Source organism: Bemisia tabaci, chromosome 6 (assembly GCF_918797505.1).
Source record: "Bemisia tabaci chromosome 6, PGI_BMITA_v3".
In the NCBI taxonomy this organism is placed as follows: Eukaryota; Metazoa; Arthropoda; class Insecta; order Hemiptera; family Aleyrodidae; genus Bemisia; species Bemisia tabaci.
The window spans coordinates 17,750,116-17,776,591 of NC_092798.1; the positions used below are offsets into that span (position 1 = coordinate 17,750,116).

General features: G+C 35.4%; 2 protein-coding genes across 2 annotated transcripts; one reads left to right on the forward strand and one right to left on the reverse strand.

Moving 5' to 3' along the window:
* Positions 1-642: 642 nt before the first annotated feature.
* Positions 643-5,684, reverse strand: LOC109040890 (uncharacterized). Its single transcript, XM_019056996.2, has 4 exons — positions 5,440-5,684; positions 4,380-4,556; positions 3,048-3,283; positions 643-2,557 (listed from the first exon to the last, which is right to left on the reverse strand). Exons 2-4 carry the CDS (start codon positions 4,454-4,456, stop codon positions 2,010-2,012), a joined length of 861 nt encoding a protein of 286 aa, XP_018912541.1. The 5' UTR covers positions 4,457-4,556; positions 5,440-5,684; the 3' UTR covers positions 643-2,009.
* A 446-nt stretch (positions 5,685-6,130) lies between these two features.
* Pli (E3 ubiquitin-protein ligase pellino) lies at positions 6,131-26,435 on the forward strand. Its single transcript, XM_019056989.2, has 10 exons — positions 6,131-6,313; positions 8,848-8,928; positions 10,200-10,329; positions 10,717-10,818; positions 12,758-12,952; positions 13,834-14,022; positions 15,473-15,571; positions 18,997-19,212; positions 20,326-20,444; positions 21,334-26,435. The coding sequence occupies exons 1-10, from the start codon at positions 6,303-6,305 to the stop codon at positions 21,446-21,448; spliced, it is 1,257 nt and encodes a 418-aa protein (XP_018912534.1). The 5' UTR covers positions 6,131-6,302; the 3' UTR covers positions 21,449-26,435.
* The last annotated feature ends 41 nt before the right edge of the window (positions 26,436-26,476 follow it).

The window sequence follows — 26,476 nt, forward strand, 5'->3', positions numbered from 1 at the left end:
CATCAGAATTTCAAACAGAGTTATTGTTTGCATTAGAATCAATGAATTAAAATTTCCCCCTCGCGAAAGAACCCACATCAGTGTACAAGTTGATTTGATTCCACACAATCTCATTTTCACTGTGATGCGCCAGTGTACAAGTTCATTTGATTCTACACAATTTCCTTTTCACTGTGATGCACAGTATTTGTAAACTTGTCAAGAAAAATTCAGAACACTGAGGAAATTGTTCTACAGTAAAGAACACTGAAATTAGTATACTTGCTGATTAGATTGAGGCGAACTTTCATTTTTTGGTGAGCAGGGAGGTTGATTTAAGGAACACAGAAAATGCTAATTTTTAATTTAAAAGTTAAAGGCGGAAATTTGTTATATGTTCACTTTATTTTATTAGGAAAACATGTGTCTTGATGCTTAATTGCTTGTCCTGCCGTAAGATGGATTGGACTACTTTTGCAATTGTGAACTACAAAATCTGTCTCACTTTCAAAACAACATATGCACCATTGGTTACCCTGTGCAAATACCGAAGTTTTTTTACCAATGAGTTAGGAATTGTAGTCCCGAATTGCAAAAAGTAGTCCAATACGTAAATTTTTTAAATTTAGAAGTGATAGAAAATAGGTAAAAGAAAACAAAGACTGGAATTGCAACATCTTTAATTATTGAAAGCATGATTTAAAATTATATTCAAACTTGATTTACACCATTGGATGTACGTGGTTGTTAGAAAATACAGAGATAGAAACCTTTAAGGAAAAAAGATGATAATATGAAAGGATGATGACTGGTATCAACTTATAGAACTAAAAAATAACAAATTTAAAAACTTAAATCGTGAGCAAAAATAGCTTTTGCTGACTTCTGGAACACAAACGTTATCTTTAACAAAATTGCTTAAATGAGGATAGAAACTAAAACACAGAAAATCAATCGACATGTATGTGACCAAATTAGTATTTACAAAAATTTGACACTTTCTCAAAAACGTTAAAAGCTTGGACCTTTAAGCACTTAACAAACTATAGTGGGGAATTTTCAACAAAAGTCATGATTCTTAAAACACTGAAAGATGATAGAAAGTCATTGAAAATTAATATTATTGCAGACTGATTTTTGAGAATTCACTCATTGCTTCAATTACTCTGCCAATTATCTGCATTTAAACTTTAATATTATCAAATTTTTTATTAGCGATTAGTAATGGTAAAGAAAATGTTGATTTATGATGAAACAGACAAATTAAAAGGACAGAGTTAAGTGTTTGTAAGCTTCAATCTCTTTGTATCAAATTAAATACCCTCTTGGACAGATTTAAGTCAATTTTTGGCAGATTTCAAGGAGGCCATTTGTGAATCGTTCTGGACATTTCCTTTGGTTACATAGCTTCCACCCTCTATAATACACCCTTAGATTCACCCCCAACTTTTGAACGAAAAGTCCATTTTCACTCTTGAGTGGATCTTACTTGTTGCAGCTTAGACTCTCTTCAGGAATCTGAGCCTCATATCCTCAGATTCGGGAGTCAGAAAAGGCAACAGGACGAAGGGATTATTGTGGCATTTTTGGCCTCATTGCTTTCGTAACTAGTCAGAGCGTTTATGCTTAATTTGCAACGTTTAACATGCAATGGCAAGACTTATAGGAGATACTATAATAGATCATTCGAACCATGAAGTACAAGGTCATTCAGACATTTTTGATCTTGTTGTACAATTAAATAAGGTATCTTTGATCTCTCCAACAAGCAGTTTTTTCTTTCTTTTTCCCTTTCAAGAGATCTTATAAAAGTTGTCTGCCATTTAATCCTGATAAGCAAATAATAATGATTAGAATATAGAGATAGTACCACTTAAGAGGGAAAATCCAATCTTTCAAAATAACTCAGATCCGACTACCATGATAAATGACCCTGTTAACAAAAGCAACATTCTGTTCAAACTTTGCTGAATCAAATAAGAAAGGAGAGAGACAAAAAACCGGAAGGATTGGATTTCAGACTTAAAGCTTTACATTGAAGTAGGAGACCAAAAGTTCATCTCTCTTAGTTCGGATGGTCGTGCACGTAAAATTTTTGGGGATGTTCCTTCCTTTTGAATTGCAGCAGATAGGGATTCAGGATTTTCAGCAATAGACAAGGTAGATCCTCTCTCACTAGCTTCTCTTGAGACTGCTGCCGATTCCTCTATGGAGTCCCTTGGGTTCAATAATGATGAAAAGGAGATCCATCCACTCGACTTGGCGGCATTATTATCATGAGTGTCTAGCACAGACTCAAAAGCAGCTTCAGAGAAGAATGGATTTCTCCTACCAATTTTAGGAGAGCTAGCAGGGCTTGCTGGTAACGATTTACTGTTTCGTCGCTGCTTCAGATAACTGGTTTTGTCTGGTGAGGGTAGCTCTTCCGAATTGCGTCCATTGTACAATTTTAAGTTGATCATCTGGTTGGCCACTTCCACCACAGATTTTCCACAAGCTGCAGTTTTAAATCCATCGTCAACACCAGCAGACTTGAAACGACTATTTAGGCCTGATTGGATAACTTGGATTGGTGGTTCTACAAGAAAAATTAAGTGGACAAATTGTAAGATTTATTAGATCAAAAGTTAATTTGATTAAAACGATGCAAATTGATCTGCAACTGCATAAACATCTCGAAAATAGGGTGCTAAATGGGGTTTTAAATCCATCGTTTACACCAGCAGACTTGAAATGACTATTTAGGCCTGATTGGATGACTTGGATTGGTGGTTCTACAAGAAATAATTAAGTAGACAAATTGAAATATTTATCAGATCAAAAGTTAATTTGATAAAAACAAATGCAAATTGATTTGCAACTGCAAAAAAATCTAGAAAATGGGGTGCACCTGCTGGCATTCTGTACTGTTAGCGAGAGGAACTGCTCTCTCAATGCTAACAGGGCCGAAGAAGAAAAAGACATTTTGCTTGACTTAGGGATTATAACCTTGAGACAGTTAGTTCATGATTGATTTATCAATTGACCAGATTCTTCTTGTTTTAATTGTTAGAATATTTACAACTTACCAACATTATTCTGAAGGATGAACTGTCTACATGGGGTGGTGTGTTGATTCAAATCCAAATCCGGTTCGGTGACTGGCCCTTTAGAAGAGGATATTTTACGTCGCACTTCATTGATACTGTTGCTGCTTTTTCCAGATGAGTTTGGGAATCGATTTTCTGCTTTAGATGGATAACGCATAAAGAAAAAACCATCATCTTCGGTAGGAGGAGAAAAAGCTGTTTGTTCAAGATCGTACCTGCAAAAAGATAACAGTGAATTTTAGACACTAGAGGCACCTAAATAGACAAACTCAAAGGGTGGGTTTTTAGAGTAAAATACACCTGCTGTCTTACTCAAGAGAATGATCATTCTCCAAAATGTAAACAAATCGTACTCTGCAATATTTAATTTTAGTTGAAAACGAGGTAATAGATAGGGCTAACTTTCGGGAACAAAATATCTTCGGAAAAAATGGTGACTCCTTTGACTGTAAGCAAGATGTCTACGGTGTAGGTCGGCAGTCACATAACCTCGGTTTGCGACGTCGTAGAATTCCTGTCATCCTTTATATTTGAAACGGAAAACTACTCAGCAGCAATTCTTTAAAACTGTTATGATTTTTCTTCTCTGTGCGAAAAAAATTTAGCATAAACTCCACGAAATGATGTCAATTTGTTCTCCTTTAAAAAAATAACAAAGAGGCAGAGATTTTCAGACACCATGAACAAGATATGTGATTACGGACTTACGTTGTCGATATGCTACCAATAGTAAATGGGAGACATTTTGACAGTGAAACTTCCAAACCACATGACTTATTTGCAGTGTTTTGAAATTTTTGCTCCTACTTTATTTTTTGGAGGGAGAACAAATAAACATCATTCCTTGAAGTTTTCACAGAATTTTCTTCTTACAATGAAGGAAAATCACGGCAGTATTTAGATACCTATATCTTTGGAGAAATATTTGACACTTTCTTTAAATTAAATGTTACCTCTGACAAAATTTATTTTAAAAAATTACTAAAAAAAGGTTACTTAAAACATACATTTTCACAGTTTTTTGAGTTGCGAGTTTTCTAAATTTTTTCTTACATGGTAACCTGTGTCCTCATACTAGGGCAAAAGGCCCAACACTCTTAAAGGGGTGAAGTAAATATGCAGCCAAAAGAGTTAAACAAGTTTTCTCCGATCTCTTCAATAAATCCATGATACCTAGTAAACGTTTAAAATAATAGTGTGACGTACTTAATACTAGCAGTTGTCAGCAGAAAAACCTACTTACAGCTTTGACATTATCCAAAACATCTTCTCATGTACTGCAGATGAATTTAAAATAGACAGCTAACTCACCTTTCAGTGATTTTGACTTTCATCCATTGGGGTAGAGATATTCCTGAAGAAATAGATCTTTCTCCGTCAGGTTCCATTATCAGTGATAGTTAGACTCAAGCGTTGGATTTTAAGATTTGAATTGAACTCGGCACCAGGTAATATCCATCAAAAATGCTTTGGATTTGAGAATTCATCCTTCAATTATAAAAATTAAACATTATATTACACAACACATGCATTACATACACAATACAATAGAGTTGCTATGCACTAGAATGCAGCAGAAGTCAATCCTTTATCAATGCATTCCTTGCCCCCTGTTCGCCAAAGGTGGGAAGCAAGTATGAGCCACACAGCATTTTCTGATAGTTTCTTATAAAAGGATCGCAGGCTGCGGGTATTTTTGAGGATTTATTAATTTTAATCAATAATTATTCTTGCAAATTTTGATAAGTTGTGTTGAACGAAGTCAAAAGAATTCAAGAATGTGCGGAACTCACTGCTAAAATGGAATAAATTTAATACATTAGTACCAGGGGCTGAGATCTTGCGAACATGGCATTGCAATTTGCCGCGAACTAGTCTCAGAGGTACCTGACAAAACAGCCTTAAAAAAGTGATTTCATAGAAACTACATTTTAAGTGTTTCTCGTGTATTCAATGAATTAAACTCAACTGGAAGCCTGAGGGCATATTGATCTTTCAGAGAGGATAATACATCAGGTTTTGAAGAAGTACGATCCTTTGGCTGACATTAAAAATTCATCCTTGAAAGAGAGCTCTAGTCAGAATAAGGATGATTAAGTTAAAGGTAAAACGAGAAACAAAACTTGGATAAGCTATAGGGACCTCCAGGGAACAGAGGTTCAATGCAATTTTTCTCATTAAAAACAGCGTGCTTTTTTTGGTTGTAGCAAGGTACATGAAGTTGCGCGACTTTACAGTACAAATTGGAATCAGACACTATAAGGCTCAGAGATGCGTAGTCCTTTGAACTGGAATCAAATTGTGTTAACTGTAGTGATAATCAGTTTATCAAGGCTTTTTAATGAGAGAAAAGTACCAATTCTTAACTCACCTTGTGTTAGTGATAGGGCAGGGTATACATTGTTGAATTCATTATTGCCTTTATCTTCCTTGAATAGCCACATAAATTAAAGACTCTGCAATGCAAAGTTGCTTACTACTATAAACTACATAGTAATTGACTTAATAACCACATTATTACACTTAAAATTTAACAAACAAAAGTCATCATGCACAGGAGTGATAAGGATACGCCAACATCACGACAACAAAAACAATGGATCCAATATCCAATGCTTGTCCCAAGGACATGCTTGATATACAGGGTGCTCAAGAAGACGATCGTACACCTCGAAGGGAAGGGTAGAACTAGTAGAGTCCCTTTATACCCAAGAACTAGAACAGAACCAACCGGAATGAATGAATTAACTAGTAGTTAGGATTGTTAGGATGTAGTTTAAGTTTTCTTATTTTTTTATCTATCTACAATATAGTTATTTGATGTAATTCATCTTTGATCGTTATTAAAAAAACACGCTAAAAAATATTTATGAAAACCATTTTTTCTGGGCTCCTATTTACTGTTTCAAATTTCCCGCTATTATTAAATGACTACGTGACTCAAATCAAATGTGATGTCACACAGGATAAAAGCCAATTAGCCAATGAGAACAACCGTAAAACGCTATACTGCCTGGATGACGTCACTACGCTAAGTCGGAGACAACATCCTTATCTTTTTCCTTTGAAAGTCCAATGTCGTCGAACGAGTTTTCTCGTGTTTTGTTATGGTTCGGAGTCCCCCATTTTTTGGTTTCCATTAAATTTTGCTGAAGGTGGATTTAGCTGAACGTTTCCAAGTTCATGAGTTTCCACGGTCTATGTTTGTGACTTCAGAGATGATTTAATCGCACGATGGTGATAAGGTACTAAATTACTGTGTTTTTTGTTACTATTGTGTCCATATCACGTCAATAATCACACTCACTGCCTCCATTACCCAGTTGTTGGCATTGTTTTATTATGATAAAATTCAGCACTATCCATTCGCAGTAGTTCACTCTTTTAATCTTTTAATCAATCGCCCCCTCGCTTTCTCTCTCAATTATGAAGAAATAATGCGAATGGATGCTTATTTCCTTGCATTATGAACGAAATGTTTGTCTATTAATGCTCTAGGAAACCTGCACTCTCTTATCTAATGTCAAATTAACTTACTCTGAGGGCAATTCCCCAAGTTTGTTATCATATGTAAACTTAGCGAGTGTCAGATTGCAGTTGCTCTAAGTGCACTCATGTTATTTAGCCAACAAAGTACGGATTCCAGTCGTTAAGAATTATTTTCTCTCGAAGCATGAGGCCTCAATGTGCAATCAAACAGAGTAGCTGCAAACAGCAGTATTCCGCCAGTTTCATTATTGTCTGCAAATTTTAACTTTACAATACTCACTGCCATATTATTCAATTTTCCCTGTTTAAAGCATTTTTTTATTGCAATCAAGCTGTTGAACCATGAATCAATCAGCAGTTTTCATGTACTGAACAAGAGTCCCATTTTTCTTGGACTCCAAAAAAATAAATTATTTCCCAATCATTGTGTCCATCTAAGAATCAGTCAACCAATCACATAGAACTTCAGGACATATTCTTGGTCCAGTGCTATGCATTTATATGGTTTTTCTTTTGCCCCTTGCACTTAAATCAAGTAGTTTTTACTATCACGATTAGGAATCGGATGAATTCCTAGTAAGTTGCCAACCCTCTTTTAACCTGGCATCATTATGTTTCGGTCCGGTTTTATCGTTTCTTCTTATTCTCTTACCTGAGGCAGGTACCTGGTATAGAAGTGCCCGTCTAATTTTGACCAGCGGTTAACATTTTTTTTGTTTTATAACTATCCACCAGAGCAAAGAATGTTACCTTTACTTAGGAAAAAATCAAACAGCATTAGGTTTCCTCCATAAGCAAATGAGGTTTGGCTGTGACAAGATGTTGAATGGAAATCTTGCATGCCTCAGGAATTTACGATTCATAAATATTCTCTTCAATACAATTTTACGAGAAACTCTGTAGTGCCACTGGTAATTGCAGAAATGAACTCCCACGCTCATGAAAGTCCTCAATCTTGAGGATACCATCGTCAATCCTATATTGTAAGTTGACCTCCAAATCAAGTCAAACTCTACAATCCCCTAATAAGGTGGGGGGACTTCTGCAGCCTCAACTTTGAGAGCTTTTTTTGAGTTTAAAAGTTTGGCCCAAAAAAAACCAATGGTACCTACCATCAAGTTTCTCGTCAACTTTTACATACAATTAAGTATTTGAATCGCTAATGGCAAAAGGTCCATTTCACCTCTGGTTAAGGAACGGGCCCTTATGAAGATGGGCAACCATATTTGTACTTACAGAAAATTAAAAATGTGCAGAACAGGCAAGTTCAATCAAGCTTTGTCAAGCGGGAACGCTTTCACCTCCTTAGTCTTGCAAGAGTCTGCAGGTTGTCCATCTGCACTATTGTCACTATCCTGAGTTATATTTTTAAACAATTTTCCTAAGATTGCACTGTGTAGTAGGTTGGCAGGAATCTTCGCTTATCCTGCTACCATGGATGACACTAAAATTTAATGCATTTTTTCTTGACTGGCAGTACTATTCAACTTTTGTCATCTCAGAGCCTCACTGTTAAGGAAGTTATGACTTAATATAACCGTAGCAGTGCAGATGACATCTATATCATTTCTTTATCAACACTTCGGCGTGACATCAATTTTTTGCAACATTTTTTGTAATATTATGCCCTACTTATCTTATTGGCAACAGGCGCCTTCTGGCAACATTAACTACGCAACAGATGAGTCCTCAAGCAACTGGCTCATCCAAGTTTATCAATTTCAAACCCATTTTTAAGCTGAAATAAGGAATGCTACGATTGTTTGAAACTGAGCGAGCAAACATGATCCTGAGACATTTTCTGGAGTTAGGAGATCATAACTTTAGTTGTGATTGGGTTCCTAGGGGAGACAGTTTCTAGAACAGCTGGTAAGATTGCTGAGGTGCACTCTGAAATTTTGCTGTCCTCATTAATTTTAAGGAAGGATACATTTATTTATACCATATTTTTTTGAAACTCAGCGGCTCTCTGATATACTTATCAAGCCAAGCTTTCAAGGCACAATCTTATCCGTATAGTTGCTTTTTTTGTTTACTTTTCTGTTTCAACCTCTCAGCAACAGATGATGCCTGATAGTGTCTGTATGTGAAGCAATCAATAATTTTTCAGAGCAATTGTTTAGTATTTTCATATTCATTTGTCAGCAGCAATTAACGCCAACGTAAAACTAAAAGCCATGTCAGTCTAAGGTGACTGAAACCATTGCTGTTGTTTTAATCAAGAATCATGCAGCTAATTTTTAATTATAAATTTTTAACCTTATTCTTGATTTTCATTGATATTTTGCAGATCTGCAGATTCCAAATCAACCGTACCAGATAGAATTGAAGATAGTAAACCTGTCAAATATGGAGAGCTCGTTATACTAGGGTAAGTTGCACTTCAAATTAGCAGGTATTTAATCATTCAAGTAAGTAGATTAGATAAAGCATTCAATGATTAGCCTGAATGAATGAATGAATCAATCCACCACTTTTTAGTTGTCTGGTATCAGAAATGTTATCCCTTGATCATTATTTAGGACTTAATAGATACTGGTGCATCTGAATAGAAACAAATTTTAAATATCTTACATCTTTTAATTTAAATTCAGTGGCACAGACATCTGGTTACTGTCTCGAAGTAAGTAGGTATCATTGAAAGGTGAGAAAAACGATGTCAGTCCTAATTGAATATATAGCATCTCTCTGATCATAAGCAAAAACTATCAAGTAGTTAGATCTTAAAATCCTTCTCCTCAACATTCAAATATTTCCCTGTAATCTAATAACAGAGGGGGACGAAAATGTTCCTCAAATATTGAAAGTTTGTCTTGCGTGTAAGCGTTGATTGATGTATTAACTGACGAATCAGTAAATAATCTGCAATGCCTAAGTATTACAATCTCTTCACTCTCTGTTACTTTCTGTAGAACCCAATATCTACAGAATGCTTTAAAACTTCAGTTTAAATCCAGACTTGCTTCCCATGTTGCACCAAAGTTGTGCACTGCATCATTTGAAATAGTTTCTGTTCTAAAAGAGCCAGTTCACTACAACTCGTCTACTATAGTGTAATTTATCTTTCAGTTGGTAGCTGAAGAGATCTCTATTTTCAGTGCAGATTTGTGGTTCACTGAAGCCTGCTCCAATAACAAATGACTATTTTAGTCTCATCAACTAACAATGGGAGAGAAGTGCTGTTTCAGAGAAATGAAATTGTAACTAACAGCAATAACTATAAAAATTTTAGTTGTTCAATCTATACAAAATGTATAATTATATTAATGAAAGAGCCATCATGGAGAATAATTTTAATTTAGTATTTTACAGTAGAAAAAACACAGTATCTGATTTGCCCTTTGTTTAAATAATTCTTGCTGCAGATAAATCCTTCAATGAATCAAATTTGAAAAATAGTTCAGTGTAATTCTAGGTACAGATCTGCCCCACCAAAAGGAGATGAATTGTGCATTGCCAAATCAGTGCAATGTTTTTCGAATTCCTGCAAATCTTGAATAATTGAAGTACATCATAACCTAAAGGCCTGGAATCAGCATTCGAAATATCAATTTTTTTTAAACTTCAAATAGCCCACCAGGGCCATCCTATTCTGTTATCAAAAATTATGAATAAACGTTTTGTTCTTTTTTCGTTTTTCAGTTACAATGGATTTATGCCGCCAGTGGATAAAGGCCGACGACGAAGTAAGTTTGTTTTGTACAAACGACCTGTTGCAAATGGTGTCAAAAGGTCTAAGCACTATGTTGTCAAAACCCCACATTCTACACAGGTAAATACACGCTCAATCTTTTAAATAAACTATTAAAATTATGATAGTAGAAACAAATGCAATGATTATACCTATTATAAAAATAGTATTTACTTACTATGTTTCTAAAATTCACATTATGAAAAATTTGATCATCATTGAGAACATACGTGTAATAATTATTATAATCATATTTATGTTTATGAAAATGATGAACTTAGAAAATCACATCATCTTCTTAGCTTTGTAATTACAGAGAGATATCCATTACCATTTAATGGGTCAGTGGCACTAATTTTTTTTTTTTTTTTTTTTTTTTTTTTTTTTTTTTTAATTTATTTTCCTAAAAAATTTGCAAAATTGTTTTATACACTTATCATATCTCTTTGGCATCCTCTCTGTTCACAGGCAATCTTGGATGCTGAGCAACATTCAATATCCTATACCCTGTCAAGAAACCAAGCGGTTATTGTAGAGTACATGCCTGATGAAGACACTGATATGTTCCAAGTAAGTGATGATTTTGAGGTAGATTTTGAAGAAATATCTACCTATTGCAGACGGTACGACCTCGTAATTTTCGGGAATTTTTGCTCAAAGAGCATCGATCCTGAACCCCTGAGTTGAAAAATGTAGGTCATAAAAAAAGTACGATATATATATATTTATAACTGGGATCTAACGAACCTTTGCGACCATTTTTTCCCGGAACTATCGATACGATCAAAATTAAACTAAGCGTGGCTCTTCACTGCTATGAGGTCTACATCAAGTTTCATTTTTGGTGAAAATTGGCCCATCCCTTAGTTCAGTAACGTCAAGGTCACTGGGGAATGATTTTTCGAGCTCGTCTGATCACAGTCGGTGATACCTCAAAAAACTCGTCTCATCGTGGCCTTCAAAACAATCTATATTCACCTACCCTCTAAAACCACCCCTTATCCAGAAAATCTCAAGTCCAAAGAGGGATGATTTTTAGAACCCATCCGATCTTAGTCGGTGATACCTCAAGAAACTTGTCTTGTCTAGGCCTTCAAAACAACCTATATTCACCTACCCTCTAAAACCACCCCTTATTCAGAAAATCTCAACTTCAAGGGGGACGATTTTCCGACCTGTCAGGCTCATTAAGCGCAACTGTTCTCATAGAAACGATCAGTCAAAATCTACCTCTCGTTTCCACTGTGGCTGGAAAGCGTTTTTTATGTTATTCCTAGAGCCCATTTATACCTTTCAAAAGGTAGGGTTGATATCATGGATTTCATGGAAGGATATATCAGTTTTCTTCTGCTTGATTACAAACAATAGCTTCTGCAGGCTGATTATTGAAATTGATAGACAACGCTATGAACAGAGAAGGCATAGGGTGAATGAAGCAATCCTATTGGTGGAATTTGGTGGTTGCAATGGATGAAGGAGGTAAGTAACAGACTAACTAACAGCAACCCACAAGAGTCCCTACAGTTATTGTAAGAAGAACAAGGAAGTTATTGCATAATAGAGAAGAAGAGGTAGAATAATATATATATTAATCTTTAGCAATAGAGAAGAAGAGGTAGAATAATATTTATTAAGAAAAGAATATAGCTAATTATATTTAAGTGTTGTACTTTCCCATCACTGTGCTGTACTTTCCTTTGTTTGCTGTACATCATTTACCCTTTCAGTTTATAATAACCCCTTGTTTCAACCAATAGGATCGCCCCATACTCCCCATGTCTTCTTTGTCTATTGCTTTGTCCATCGATCTCAATAATCAGTCTGCTGCACTAATGATGTCCCTATTTTTCTTTGTCTTCAAGAATTACCATCCTAAAATATCTATGACTGACCTTCTGAACTTATGACTGAGGCATCTGGAAGCAAAGGGAGCAAGCTCCATTTTGCTGATGAGCCCCTCAGCACTAGTATTCTTATGTAATCAGGAGTTCATCAGCAAAACAGGACTTTGCTCTCTTTGCTTCTAAATTTCTCAACTACTATTCCGTCTAATCAATTAAACCCTTTGCACTCAGGTGTTGACTACGAATTGACAAAATCACTCACTGTTAGCGTTTTGAGTATCAACCCGTGTTCAAGAAAAATGTTGCCCTGGTCAGCAGAAAAAATGATAAGCTGTAGTCTTAGTAGTCTGCAGCTGCGTAAGCTGTAGACATTCCTAAACTTTCAGAGATGCTCTGTTCAATTTTCATGGAAAGAGGTTGCTGGTTGCTCATTTTTATGCCAGCTTTGTCTTGTATTCGAGTTAGTTGCAACAACTGTTTAGTTGCCTTGAGTTCACCATTTCCTCTTTTCTTAGTTTTGCTTCTACTCTTATCTCCTCAGCTCTCAATAACTTTTGAGTCTTTTAGAATTGTTACATCATTTCAATCTCACTGTTGCTTGGTATGATCCATACTCTCTACCCCTGATTTCTCAACGAATTATTCTCATTTTCTATCGCTTTCAGATCGGCAGGTCCTCAGAATCCCCCATCGACTTCGTGATAATGGATACAATGGCAGGTGAGAAGAGTGGTGAAGGAAAACCTCTAGCCAGCACAATATCTCGGTTTGCCTGTCGAATTTTGTGTGAACGGGAGAACCCTAGCATCGCTCGCATTTATGCTGCAGGCTTTGACTCTTCCAGAAATATTTTTCTTGGGGTGAGTAACTTTTCTGTTCATTTTTTAAAAATGGAGTCAGTGAAAATTCGACAACGGTTTTATGTTACAAACATATGATTTTGTCTAATGCAGTCGAATATTGTCCAAAGATTTATTTTATCTGAAAATTTATACTTGAAACCTCCTTATCTAGTGCTTCAGTCAATGTCCAGTTTGTATACTAGGTACAACTTAATGATGTATCAGTTTTGGATATATTATTTTTCAATTCTGCCGGATAGACAAGTGCTCCCTCACTAATCAAGAAAAGAAAAATTTGCAAGAAAATCTTAAATTTCTGACCTCTAAAGATGAATGGTTCTATGTATAGTCCTCCCCCAAAGGAGGACCTGTATTGAATTTTTCCTGCCAGTATCTTTTCATTGTTGAAAGGGTCTGAATGAAAAGGAATCTTTAAAACTAAAAGTCTCTACCCGCCACCTCCCTGAATTATTATTTATGAAATTTGTTAATCAATTAATGACTGATCTTTAGAAAGTAACGTATCCAAGAGCTTGTTAGAACCAAAAAAGTAAAACTTTAACCCTCTTTTTTCAATTTTCAAGCCAACCTGGTGGTTGAAAAATTGTTAAAAAAAAGTGTTTTGATTGTTCGGTCTTAAATTTTTAAGGAAGTACATAAAAAAAAACTGATCTCAGTGTTGAAAACCCTCATATCATCTTTGTGCGATAGGAGCATTTATATTATTGAATTCAAAATTCTGTTGATTAAATATCTGAGAAGGCAGAATCATTTTGTCCTAAAATTTCACTGGCAGCCTTTGGGAATCCTCACTAATTGAGGAGCTTTTCTCTTGTACTTTTAGTAGATCATTGTAGCAGGCAATGACCTCAAATCTTTTTTGTTTTTTTTTTTTGCAGGAAAAAGCAACTAAGTGGCAAGACGGGCATGAAATAGATGGTTTAACAACAAATGGTGTTCTTATCATGCATCCAGCAAGTCATTTCTGCGGTGACGATAGCAGACCTGGCGACTGGAAAGAGGTCTCTGTAGGTGGTGGCATTTTCACATTGCGAGATTCAAGATCAGCGCAACAGAAAGGAAATTCTGTAAGCATTTGACACATCTATTGTTTTCAATGAAATTCCTAGAGCCTACAAAGCTTCAACAGCGGAAAAGTATTGGAAAAAGACAATGGCGCTATTTGTGCACAATGCCACCTGTCCTGAACGGGCATCAGTATTTTAACGATGACACTAGAAAAACCTACATCTTGGTTTTAGGGTTGTGCGAATAGTGAATTTTCCGAATGAAACAAGTAGCGAAGCGAATAGCAAATAATTTAAGTCAATTATTCACAGCTATAAATAGTAAAAGGAATAATTTTAAATGACTTTTTTAAGTGTGAAAATTCGCAAATATTACAAAAGTCGACAAAAAAAGTGTGATTGATTTTTTAAGAATTTTCCATTTTCTCCTACACCTGCACAGAAAACAATGAAATGCTAGATAATCAATTGAATAATTGATTATCAATAATTAATTTCTCGTAGGTATTACCTCACACCCTCTTTCCGTCTTAGTTATTTAACTTTCAATGTATGGTACTCTTGGAGCAACCAAGATACGCGGACCAATGTCAATCGCGCTTGCTGTTTGTAAACTCGGCAAAGTCAGTAAAGATCAAAGGAAATCCGCCGTTCGCGATGTCTCGGATGGAAGGGGAAGCCTTGCGCAGGTCCTTGCAATGTTTCACGATTGCCACTCGGAAATTCGTTAATTTTGATGGCGCGAACATTTGAAAATTCGTTCCTCGTGACAGCGCAAATATTTGAAAATGTCAGTTCAAAAATTCACTATTCACGACAGCGCAATAATTTGCAATTTCCGAATAGTGCGCGAGGTAGACGAAGCGAATATTCGCGGCATGAATAGTTGGAATTGCAAATATTCGCACAGCCCTACTTGGTTTACAACATCATTAACTTTCTGCCGCACATCATTAAGAGACAGGTTTTCAATTTGTAAAATTCTTTAATTCAAGTAATTTTTCCTGGTCCTAAGACATCTATTGAAAATTTTATTGTAAGTAAGCAAGTTTGTTTCTTGATACAGCCTCTTCTAGTTGCTTTATTGATTTGCATTCCTTCAGTCATTTTCGTAAAAGATTACTACACATTATCATTCAAATGCCTTGCTCCTTAAACAAGTACAATTTCCAGGGTTGCCACAGTTAGGGAATACTGGGAAATGTCAGAAAATTTAAAAGAGTCTGGGAAAATGACAAAATTTTCAGGGGCAAATCGTTCTACTTCCTTAATTTGCGTTCCAGAATGATTTTGACATTTCAAACATCAAGACAGCGTAAAAATAATTTCAAATTATGTCGTTAACCATCTGGCATTTCCTCAAGTATAAGGTAATTGTACCAAGATGTGTCAGGGTGTTTAGGAGAAAGTCAGGGAATTTAATTTTTTAAAGTCTGTGCCCTCCCTGAATTACAACTTGATCTAATGTTTGTATCAGTATCCATGGCTTCATTAATTCCTTTTTTTTCAGGTGGATGGGGTCACAAATGTACTTCAAGATGGGACTTTGATTGATCTGTGTGGAGCTACACTTTTATGGCGCTCTGCAGAAGGTCTCAAAAATTCGCCGGTAAGTACATATTTTATTTTTCAGTAATTTTTATTCAATGGATTGTTTTCATACATCAAACAGGCGTCCTATCAGGCACTGAGATTGTATCAATATCGATTGATTCAACATGTAAACATAGCCTCAAAAGTTAATTATGCAAGCTTTGAGTTTTTGTGAGTGATTTTTTGTTCTCTTGAGTACCACATGGCAATAAAAACTGAAATAGTTCAAAAGGAGGGGTGGCGATTTGGGCCATTTCCGGCCCCACCTAATCCGGGACTTTTTTTGCTGTGATTCGTTACGTATAAGTGTCAAGAGAAAGCATGCCAAGTTTCAGGCCGATCGGCCCAATATTCGGGGGGCAGGGGCCCCCCGAATTTTTAAGCGCAAAATCGGTTTTAATTTTGTAGCGCCGTCAATTTCGCTCGTATACAGATGGAAATTGGGTGTCAGGGGTAAAATTTTGCGTTCTTTCCATTTCTGCCGTCAAAATTGACACTGGGGCAAAATTAAGGGGGATTTTGGGGGGTTTTTCGCGTTTTTTCGCGTTTTTTCGCGTTTTTTACCAATTTTCTGCGGTTTTCATGCTTTAAGTCAGAGATTTTGAGCCAAACGACCACAGATTTGATTTCTACGCAAAAAATTACATAGGAACTTAATGACCAACTAACTCTCAACAGCGGATTTCTCTAGGAAAAACTGACCCATAAGTATGTGTTCACTCAGAAATTTTGAAAATAGCCATGTTTCGGGTACAGCCCAAGCTTGTAGCACTACCATATTCACATATGATACGCTCTAGGTCGACCCTGTTGATATTATCGGGAACTTGAAATGCTACCCGCTTGGGCGGAGGGTCGAATTCTCCTCAGAAACGAATAAAAAAGGCGATAAAATTACGTTTCACGTGAATTGTTGCGAGCGGAATGTTATTATATCGGCAACTTTCACCTCCAACTTATGTAATTTTTTGCGTGCTTTCCATTTCTGCCATGAAAATTGGCATCAAAGCAATTTTAAACGGGTTTTTGGGGTTTTTTATCATTTTTTAATCATTTTTTACCAGTTTTTTCCGGTCTTTTGCGGTTTTTGTGTTTGAAACCTCATGTGGCATATCAGTTCTGTGGTTTCTTGGTTTTTACCGACATCAAGAAAAAGAGCCCCGAAGATTGTCATCCTCTTATGGAGACTGCCTAGAGGATGCTGCTTACTTATGGTCTGACGAGGATTCAGAATGAGAGATAAGGATTTTACACAACATTTCTTCTGCTATACGATTCATCCGTGACGTATTTTATGGATGTGATAGTCAACGTATTATGAGGAAAATTAAAATTTGTGGTCGTTTGGCTCATTTGGTGAGGTTTCAAACATGAAAACCGCAAAAGACCGGAAAAAACTGGTAAAAAATGATTAAAAAATGATAAAAAACCCCAAAAACCCGTTTAAAATTGCTTTGATGCCAATTTTCATGGCAGAAATGGAAAGCACGCAAAAAATTACATAAGTTGGAGGTGAAAGTTGCCGATATAATAACATTCCGCTCGCAACAATTCACGTGAAACGTAATTTTATCGCCTTTTTTATTCGTTTCTGAGGAGAATTCGACCCTCCGCCCAAGCGGGTAGCATTTCAAGTTCCCGATAATATCAACAGGGTCGACCTAGAGCGTATCATATGTGAATATGGTAGTGCTACAAGCTTGGGCTGTACCCGAAACATGGCTATTTTCAAAATTTCTGAGTGAACACATACTTATGGGTCAGTTTTTCCTAGAGAAATCCGCTGTTGAGAGTTAGTTGGTCATTAAGTTCCTATGTAATTTTTTGCGTAGAAATCAAATCTGTGGTCGTTTGGCTCAAAATCTCTGACTTAAAGCATGAAAACCGCAGAAAATTGGTAAAAAACGCGAAAAAAACGCGAAAAAAACGCGAAAAACCCCCCAAAATCCCCCTTAATTTTGCCCCAGTGTCAATTTTGACGGCAGAAATGGAAAGAACGCAAAATTTTACCCCTGACACCCAATTTCCATCTGTATACGAGCGAAATTGACGGCGCTACAAAATTAAAACCGATTTTGCGCTTAAAAATTCGGGGGGCCCCTGCCCCCCGAATATTGGGCCGATCGGCCTGAAACTTGGCATGCTTTCTCTTGACACTTATACGTAACGAATCACAGCAAAAAAAGTCCCGGATTAGGTGGGGCCGGAAATGGCCCAAATCGCCACCCCTCCTTTCCTCTTTGTCAGCTTTTCTAATTTACATTCTAAAATTTTGAGGTTATGTTCCATCGTTTTGAACGAAACAATACATTAAACCAGTATTGAATATGATCCATTCTCACAAAAGTTAAAATGATTCCATACAGAAGCACCACATTGATGGCTAAGGAACAATCCTGGCTATCCACTAACAGGGATTTGCAGGCATTTTGCAGGACTGAGAAAGAAATTCACCATTATTGTAATTTTGAGGTTTGATTTGCAATTTTACTTTTTATCTTACAGTGTGCATTTTATATAATAGAATGCGGTAAAGTCGATAATTAATTTTCGCCAACATTTTCAGATAAGCATTATTGTACCTTAGCCCTTGATATTTCGTTCCTGGTGCCAAATTTTTACAAAAACTGATGAGTATGTGCCAGACACAACTTGACATGTGACTTTGATGAAAGTCATTTGGATCGAGACCTATCTTCACCTCACTCCAAATTTAGCATCCCGAAAATCTGTCAGTTCAATCATTTTAATCGTGATAAAACAGGAACTCAGAAAATCGAAAAATACCAGGATTCATCAGAAAATTAAAATCACTGACTCGATCAAGGTATTGGTGTTAAAAAAGTGGGGTTTTTTTCTTCTTTTGGCACCAGAACCCTTAAATTTGTTGATCTACATTAGCTCAACAATAAAGAAGCAACTGAGATATGAAAAAAGGAATAGTTTTGTTCTGAGACCTGAAGCAGAATTTAGTTTTCCTGTAAAGAACCTGGGACCTAGTAAGAAGGAACTGCAGCATCTGAATCTGTGATTTATTTATAGTGAAGTGAACCTACAAGTAGCACACATTTTTTAGGTGTAACTTAGAACTTGTAAGATTTGGCAGTAATCGTTTCAGGAACTCCCTCAGTAGCTTTTAAAATTACGGAAAGTTAAACAACTGTCAAAATTCATTGGTAATTCACAAATCGGATTGCTACATCATAGATACGTTCCAAAATCAGGCCGTAAGTTTTCATTAGGAAAGTTCTGCCAATCAAGGAAATATCACGAATGGGAAAATTTAAAAAATGATAGCCACCATGCTTTTAAACAGCAGAGTGCTTTTCAAAAGTTTAAAGTTCAGGTTACTTTTATTCAATGTAAGATTAAGTTTTTTTTTTTGTTTTGTTAAAATGTGTTTGCTGTAAATTTAACAGCTTTAATTATTTCCTGTTCTAGACCAAAGAATATTTAGAAGAGTTAGTAGATAAAGTTAATGCTGGAAGACCGGTGTGTCCAGTTGGATTAAACACTTTAGTAATTCCTCGAAGAAGTGGCCTAGATAATGATAAACAACAGCCATATGTCTATCTTACTTGTGGTCATGTCCAAGGTCACCATGATTGGGGCCAAGAAAAGGATTCAAATGGCCGAACATGCCCCATGTGTCTTAAGGTACGTGACAATTTCATATATTTGTATGTCTCTAGTTCCTTTACAAAGGCTGTCTTGCAAGTTGTGGGGCAGGTGTTTTAACCTCCAAGCAAATGAAATTAGCAATTTAACCTTGATTGCATTTTTAAAGTCATCCTGTCTTTCTCAATATCTGAATAAAATAAGCTCTTTTGTTCAAAAATTGACTGAATGACCTATTGTATCTGTAGATAAGCCAAATCTCCCTCTTCTCCTTAATTTTCTTTATAGCTTTAGCTCACCATCGCTAAGATTTGTATGAAAGAACTACTTTTTGGAATCTGCACCATTGTAAAGAACTAATACAAATGTAGATCTGAATACAGGCCCAACGCAGACATCATACATACTTTTTTAATAAGTTAAAGCACTGTTTAATGGCGTAGCTGTCAGTTCATATCAAAGACAAAGAGAGACCCTCCCCCCCCCCACCTAGCTCTTGACGGCAGGTGGAAACTTTTACTTTCAGAGCAGTGTTTGAAACCCACACAATTTGCCGGTAAGAAATCGCCTTTAGCCCCTAAAAAATTAAACTAGCGGCCACCTTGGTCGCCAAGGAAATCTATGTTGGCAATGAATCCCAACATTGCTGAAAAATCCCAAAAACTTTTGGGATTTTTTGGCGTATTCCTGACTTGAAGCATTTGGAAAGAGCAATTTTTCATTTTGGCCCCTAAGAAATCTGAGATGGCCCCCAAGAAAGAAGTTGCAGTCTAGATGGCTGCTAAGACTTCATGCAGAGTTTCAAACACTGATTCAACAATCCCTTGTCAACAACAGGCCTGTTTCAAACTTCAGTCAGAGAAAAAAGAAGAGTTATTTCTGTTATAAAATGGCTCAAACATCATGATCACATCAGGAAAGCCTGAAATACATTCGTAACTCTAAAACCTGTGTAAGAAATATACATCTTTTTAAGCTTCCTGCTTCAAAAATGACACTAATGCACAGATGAACATTTCATAAGAAGAGTTTACATATTTAGTACTTATTTTGAAGTAAATGCTCTGTGATGATGCTCTAGTTCACCAATTTGCATATTCATATTCTCTCTAACATTGCATAATTTTTTGGGTTTTCTTTTATTACTTCTAGACCGGCAAAGTAGTTAAATTAAAAATGGGAATTGAGGCAGCATTTTATGTAGACTCAGGACCTCCGTCGTTTTTTGCCTTCAACCCTTGTGGACACATGGCAACAGAAAAAACTGTCAAGTAAGTCATAATTACTCGATGTTGCTTTTTCTAGACTTTATCTTCATTGCAAGAAAAAAAGTGAGGGCTTTCTCCGATTTGTACACTCCGAGACCCAGGTTACAATATGGCAGCAAGATTTCAGCAAAGTCAGAAATTCAAAGTATGAAAAATGGACTGAAGCATCCATTGTCTTAGCGTAATTCATCACATATAATGCACGAGTTTCAAAAGACACTAAATTAAAGGAATACCCCTGAAGGAAACTTTCCTTATCTAGTCACTTGTAAATGGAAGCTCTCTGTTTTTCAGCAAGACACTGCCAAGAGTACATTTTAATTAAGACATCGTTAGCTATTCCTCATAACCACCAAATTTTTAAAGGCAGTAATTTATATAGTTCTGGGTGAAAAATTTGATCTGCAACCATGTATCTTCTATTTATGTAAAAATACAGATGCACTAAAGTTTTGATAGCTCTCTATATCCTAATCTAGCCGACCTATTTACAATGGATTTTTTCTTCTTCTTTAAATGTCAGGTGGTACTATAGATGTGCTTCCAGCCTTTAGTTATCTAATTTTTGCAGACTGTGTGAAATTTTCCCCAATTTAAATTCATATTTTTTCAGTCTGCAACTTGACATTTTTTCTTCTTTTGATCCAGAAACTTACCTAATTGCGTTGGCACAGACTTTTTTTCATATGAAACCTTTCGATCCATAAATATGGCGTGAGCCTTTCATTTTCCGATTTTTGCAGATACAGAGCTTTCATTACTAAAAAGTCTGATGTAAATTAGTTGAGGGGGCTCCAAAACCTAAGTAGAAAAGAATTGTTCAAATTCCTCCCATGGATGATCAAACTCTCTGCATGTTAATGAAGTTGGTCTTTATTTTTTGATTCTTTAGATTTTGGGCATCCGTCAGCATACCGCACGGCACTAACGGTTTTGAAGCTTTCTGTCCTTTCTGCGCTACGCTACTCGAAGGCCATCCTGGATACGTAAAACTTATCTTTAATTGAATCTTGGTTGGCATTGAAAGAAAGTGTAATACCAGGGTCTGAAGATTACCAGGTCAGTCCTCTAGCCACTACTTCCTGAATTGTACCGGAGTGCCAGTCTCCATGCCCTCTGGTTTTTCATGCAGAAGTTGGATTCAAGCACCTCAATGCATTAATTTTTACTTGCTTTTTGGTTGCCACTGTTGATTTGAACTTGCTCCAGGAGGGAAAGAGAAATGGTCTTGTGTCCGCCCACCGGAAGAAGTGGCCGGGTAATCTTCAGATTATTTTAAGTTTAAGATGCCCAAGTGAGCATTGTCTAACCATGATGAACATCTTGGAATAGGTCTCTCTAGTGAAAAAGTATACACTTAAACTTTAACTTTCAAGCAAGTACGTACTATCATGACATTATCAGGGTGTCTAGCAACTAAAAGAACTTGGCATTTGTGAATTTTTTTTAGAGAGAAAACCTAAGAATGGATTTCTGCAAGTATTTTAATTGATATTTTTTTGATGGAATTGTTGCAATTGAATTTTGTTTATTGAAAAACTCATATAGGATGAGAAATTTTACAAACACCTTCCTTATTGGGCATTTCTGCCGAGAGTACTGTCAGAGCTGCATTTTTTTGCAACTTCATGAATGCTCTCAAATTTTGTGTTGATCGCTGGTACGATCTCTAATATTTATGGGAGTTGTGTCTTTTATTTTGATACGAATTCTGGATATAAGTTGCGTTATTTTATAGTCTCCAACAAATTTTATGGTCAATCCAAACTGCTGTGGAGAGTTAGCATTTGATTACTCAGTTTGGAATTCAAAACTGGGGATTGTTCAAAAATTAAGTCAGAATTTGTCTCCAGCCTTGAACTTGCAGATAAATTGCAGAGATGCTTTTTATCTCATCATCAGTGACCTCAGCGATTAATGAAAGAAAGCGACTACTTTCCAACTTTGTATTTCAATTCCACATAAGGTAGCCTCAAGTTCTAAGAATATCTTAGGCTGTTTGAAGCATGACGTAGATTATCTACCATTATGTGTTCTCATTTTTACCGCAAGAACTGGCTTTTATACTGTAACATGTAAGTGTGCAGGGGTGAGAAAAGTTTGCTTAGAAGAGTTCAAACGCCGTGTGATTGTGCCATATCAGATTTTTCACTGAATTTAGGGAAATACGAAGCCCCCACATTGCGTTGCTAAAATGTTGCTTCATAGTTGACAACAGTATCAGTTCCAAGATCATAGAATTCCAACTGCAGCTGCAAGAATACATGTATCAGACAAGCTCCTAGATAACTATAAAGGGTAGTGTTGCAATCTTATGTCACAGTCCAAGTAATTGTACAAAATATGCAATTCCTTCAGAGAGAAGTATCTCACTAACGACCCAACATTCACTTTGTAGTAAACTCATTCAAGGTAAAAAAAATTTGTATCAGTTTTTTTTCAATGTCTCACATTTACGAAGTTTTGATCTCGCAGCGTTTGAAAATTTTATTGTACTAAGTCCATGCACAACTTTAATTCAAAAGCTTGCTTTTATGTGAGTGAAAATAACAGTGGTTTCAAAATCTTACTATTTCTCTGAAATTTGGTAGTGAAATATTTATCATTACCTGGTCAGAAATATTTTAGAAGTATTATTATTCATAATTATTCATTTATGAATATTTTAGAACTAGAATTTTTTTCTGCTTGATTTGCTAGACACCCCAATCAATGGAGCCGGTCTGAGATTTAAGCTTGCTAACAAAGTTAACACGATGTCCATATCATTGAGCTGATGAAGTTCTATTCTTAGTTTAATTTTTCACTCATGTTTTAATGGTTTGAAGAAGTCATTCTGGGAGCATCCAGTACTAAATTATGTATTTTGGCCCTTTGTGGTTCTGTGGCTTTCGTTTTAACAATGGGGCTGTTGCAAATGACCTTGAAAATAGGTACATACTTCCTGGGTAGTCATAGCAAGAAATGTGTTACTGAGTTGAAATCCTGCTTAAAAGTCACTTTCCCAGGGAAACTTTACTTACATAAAAAATAAGATTAGAGAAACATTTATTTCCAATTTCCAAAACTGAATTTTAATGAGAGCATCTGCAACAGTCCCATTGCTTTTGGGCTTCTTTTAATACAGGGTGTTTCAAAGGAAATCTTTCGCCTTTAATATATTTTTCGAACGGATTCGATTATCAAAGAAGACCCCTTGGGGGGCTCTTTAATACTAATGTGTAGTAAAGATAGCCCCCTCAAAAATAGATAACTTGTGTTCCAGCATTTTTTGATATTCGAATTTGTCTAAAAGATGCTCAAGGTGGATACTTTCTTCTGAAAAACTCTGTACATCATTTTGTTCCAAGTAGCACATAGGCATGTGATGGGGAGGGGTACCTTTCTCCAAACTTTGTAAAATAAGTACTATCTTTTGATTTTCCCACTCCCTTCCTTAACATGTATAGAGATAGAATACTGTTCTTGAGCACCCACCCTGCCCTGAATCCTTCATTTTCAGGACCCCTTCCCATCCATTAATAATTAATGAAAAAAAGACTCCGAAGAATAATTTTAATATTCCATACAATGTCACTTAACAGTGTGATGTCAAATAAAGTCAGGATACTTGATTTTAATATTTTTAAATGATTTTATGTGCTGATTAAAATGCTAGGATAGTTTACCAGGAAACTTTTAAGCAAAAGAAGATAAGATATTTTCTAAGTAAAGAGCCTCCCAAAAAAGGACCTTTTATGGCCCCTTTTCTGAAACTTGGGGATTTCATTCAAATGTAGCCTAAACGAAACCTTATAATGACCTAAGACTCCAGTAAAAATTTTAGCTTGAGTATACGTCTGGTTTTCAAGATACAGCGTTGCAAAGTTTGCATATTTAAGCTTAAAAATCTTCATATTTTCAAATATTATCTTCCTAAAACCAACATCAGAGTGAACTTTACAATCAAAACAAAGTGTAAATGAAGCATAATGATAAAAAAAAGACTTCATAAAAAGTTTTAGCTCATGCATGACCCCTGTTTTGGTAATACAACGTTGCAAGTTTACCTTTCTGAGCTTTAAAAATGCTCATATTTTTAAGTTTCTTGTTAAAAATCCAATTTTAGTAAATATCAAACTGCATTTTGAGGGATAAAATTAACCCTTAGTGGTACTCGTGAATGCACGGTTTGCATTGATAAAAGGCTACAATAATTTCAAGTAACACAGCGTTGCGTAGTTTACCTCCTAAATCTCTGAAAATGTATTTTCTCTTATTCTCCTATTAAAGAAAACTTCGATCAACCATGTTTCGATACTGTAAAGCAAAATACAAGGACTCTAGTTAGTTCTAAGTGACGGTCGGTGTAAAAAATGGCTTTGTTGCCAATTTTTCCTTTTTTTTCTCTCAATATTTAATCATCAAATAAAATAATAATAAAATTAGGATACTTCCAATAATTATCTAATTTCAAAATCAAATTCAAGAGACTTTGCCATGCTCAATGAAATACTCAGCGTCAGCGTTGCTTTCAAAATCCAACAAATTATGCCTCACGATAGTTGCCAGTTTGACCTTTTTTAAGTAAAATGAAAAAATAAACATAGAATACGGAATTTTTCGAGATTTTTAAGTATAAATAAATCTTGAGCTAGAGAATACATTCATTATGCCTTGCAAAATTGAGTACCTCCACTGTTTCTAAAAAAAGATTTAAAAAATTAAAAGTATTGAAATTTTTTTTTAAAAAAATCAATTAAAAATTAAAAAATTCAATGAAAAAACCAAAATAAATTATCAATTATTGGAGGCATCTTTATTTTAAAATAATTTTATTATTTATTGTTGGAAAAAAGTATTAATAAACGTAACTATAGTATTTTTGCGAATACCAATCGTCACTTGGAACTGACATCAGCCCTCAACATTTTTCCTTAATATAGGGTATGACACCCATTGACATTAACTAGCATAAATAATAATTTCGAGAGTTTAATGTTGTTAGCTTGGCAACGCTGTATCACCACCAATCAAAGTATCCCTGTTTGAATACAAACATAGAGCTACAAATGACACATTTGGTAGATTTCATGCTTCAAATTCTAAATAAGATCCACGAAAGTCGCTTTTTAAACTCAGAACTAAGAAATATAAACATTTTTAAAGCTCAAATGTATAAACCTAGCAACGCTGTATCATTAAATCTGTACTTACGCTCGCAATAAGGCCTATACAGAAGACTTATCATATTATAAAATTACATCTAAACACCATACACAGATCTTTTGGTGATCAATAAGTTCGTTTTTTCATTCAGAAACTTACAAAAATGAGCAATTTTTATGGGTCTTTTGTGCCAACTTTGCAACGTTGTATCAAGAGAATCAGCAGTATTACCGTATCAATAAGAATATTGATTTAAAGATAAGACTGACTGCAGGTAAAATGTCACAAAATAACACATTATATCCAATTAAGTTGTTTTTTAAAGCAAGATGTTTGAAAATATGCGAATTTTTAAAGCTTAAATATGCAAACTTTGCAACTCTGTATCTTGGAAACCAGACGTATACTCAAGCTAAAATTTTTATTGGAGGCTTGTCTCATCATAAGGTTTCATTTAAGCTGCATACGAATGAAATCCCCGAGTTTCAAAAAAGGGGCCACTTTTTGGGAGGCTCTTTATGTCAGTTGATTTGCAGTTAAAAGTGAATTATCTTAGAGTCCAAGATACTGGGTGAAAAGTAGTTGCAAGAGTTTAAGCTTTCTAATTGATTTTAAAATGTTGATTTTAATTTGCTCTTATTTTCCTTTGATTTTGAAAGGATATTCTCTGGAATAACATCTAATTAATGCCTTTGAAAATTTCCTGTATTTATTTACTTCTTTTTGTTCCTGTACAAACATTGCAATTTTTGAAAAATGTTCTTGTATCTTTATCAATCTCGGAACTAATTTCAGAGAATCTGTTATAAAATTATTTAATGAAGTATGATTAATTAAAAGATAAAATTGTGTTTTTCTTTAAGAAGTCATCTCTAAGCACAAATGTA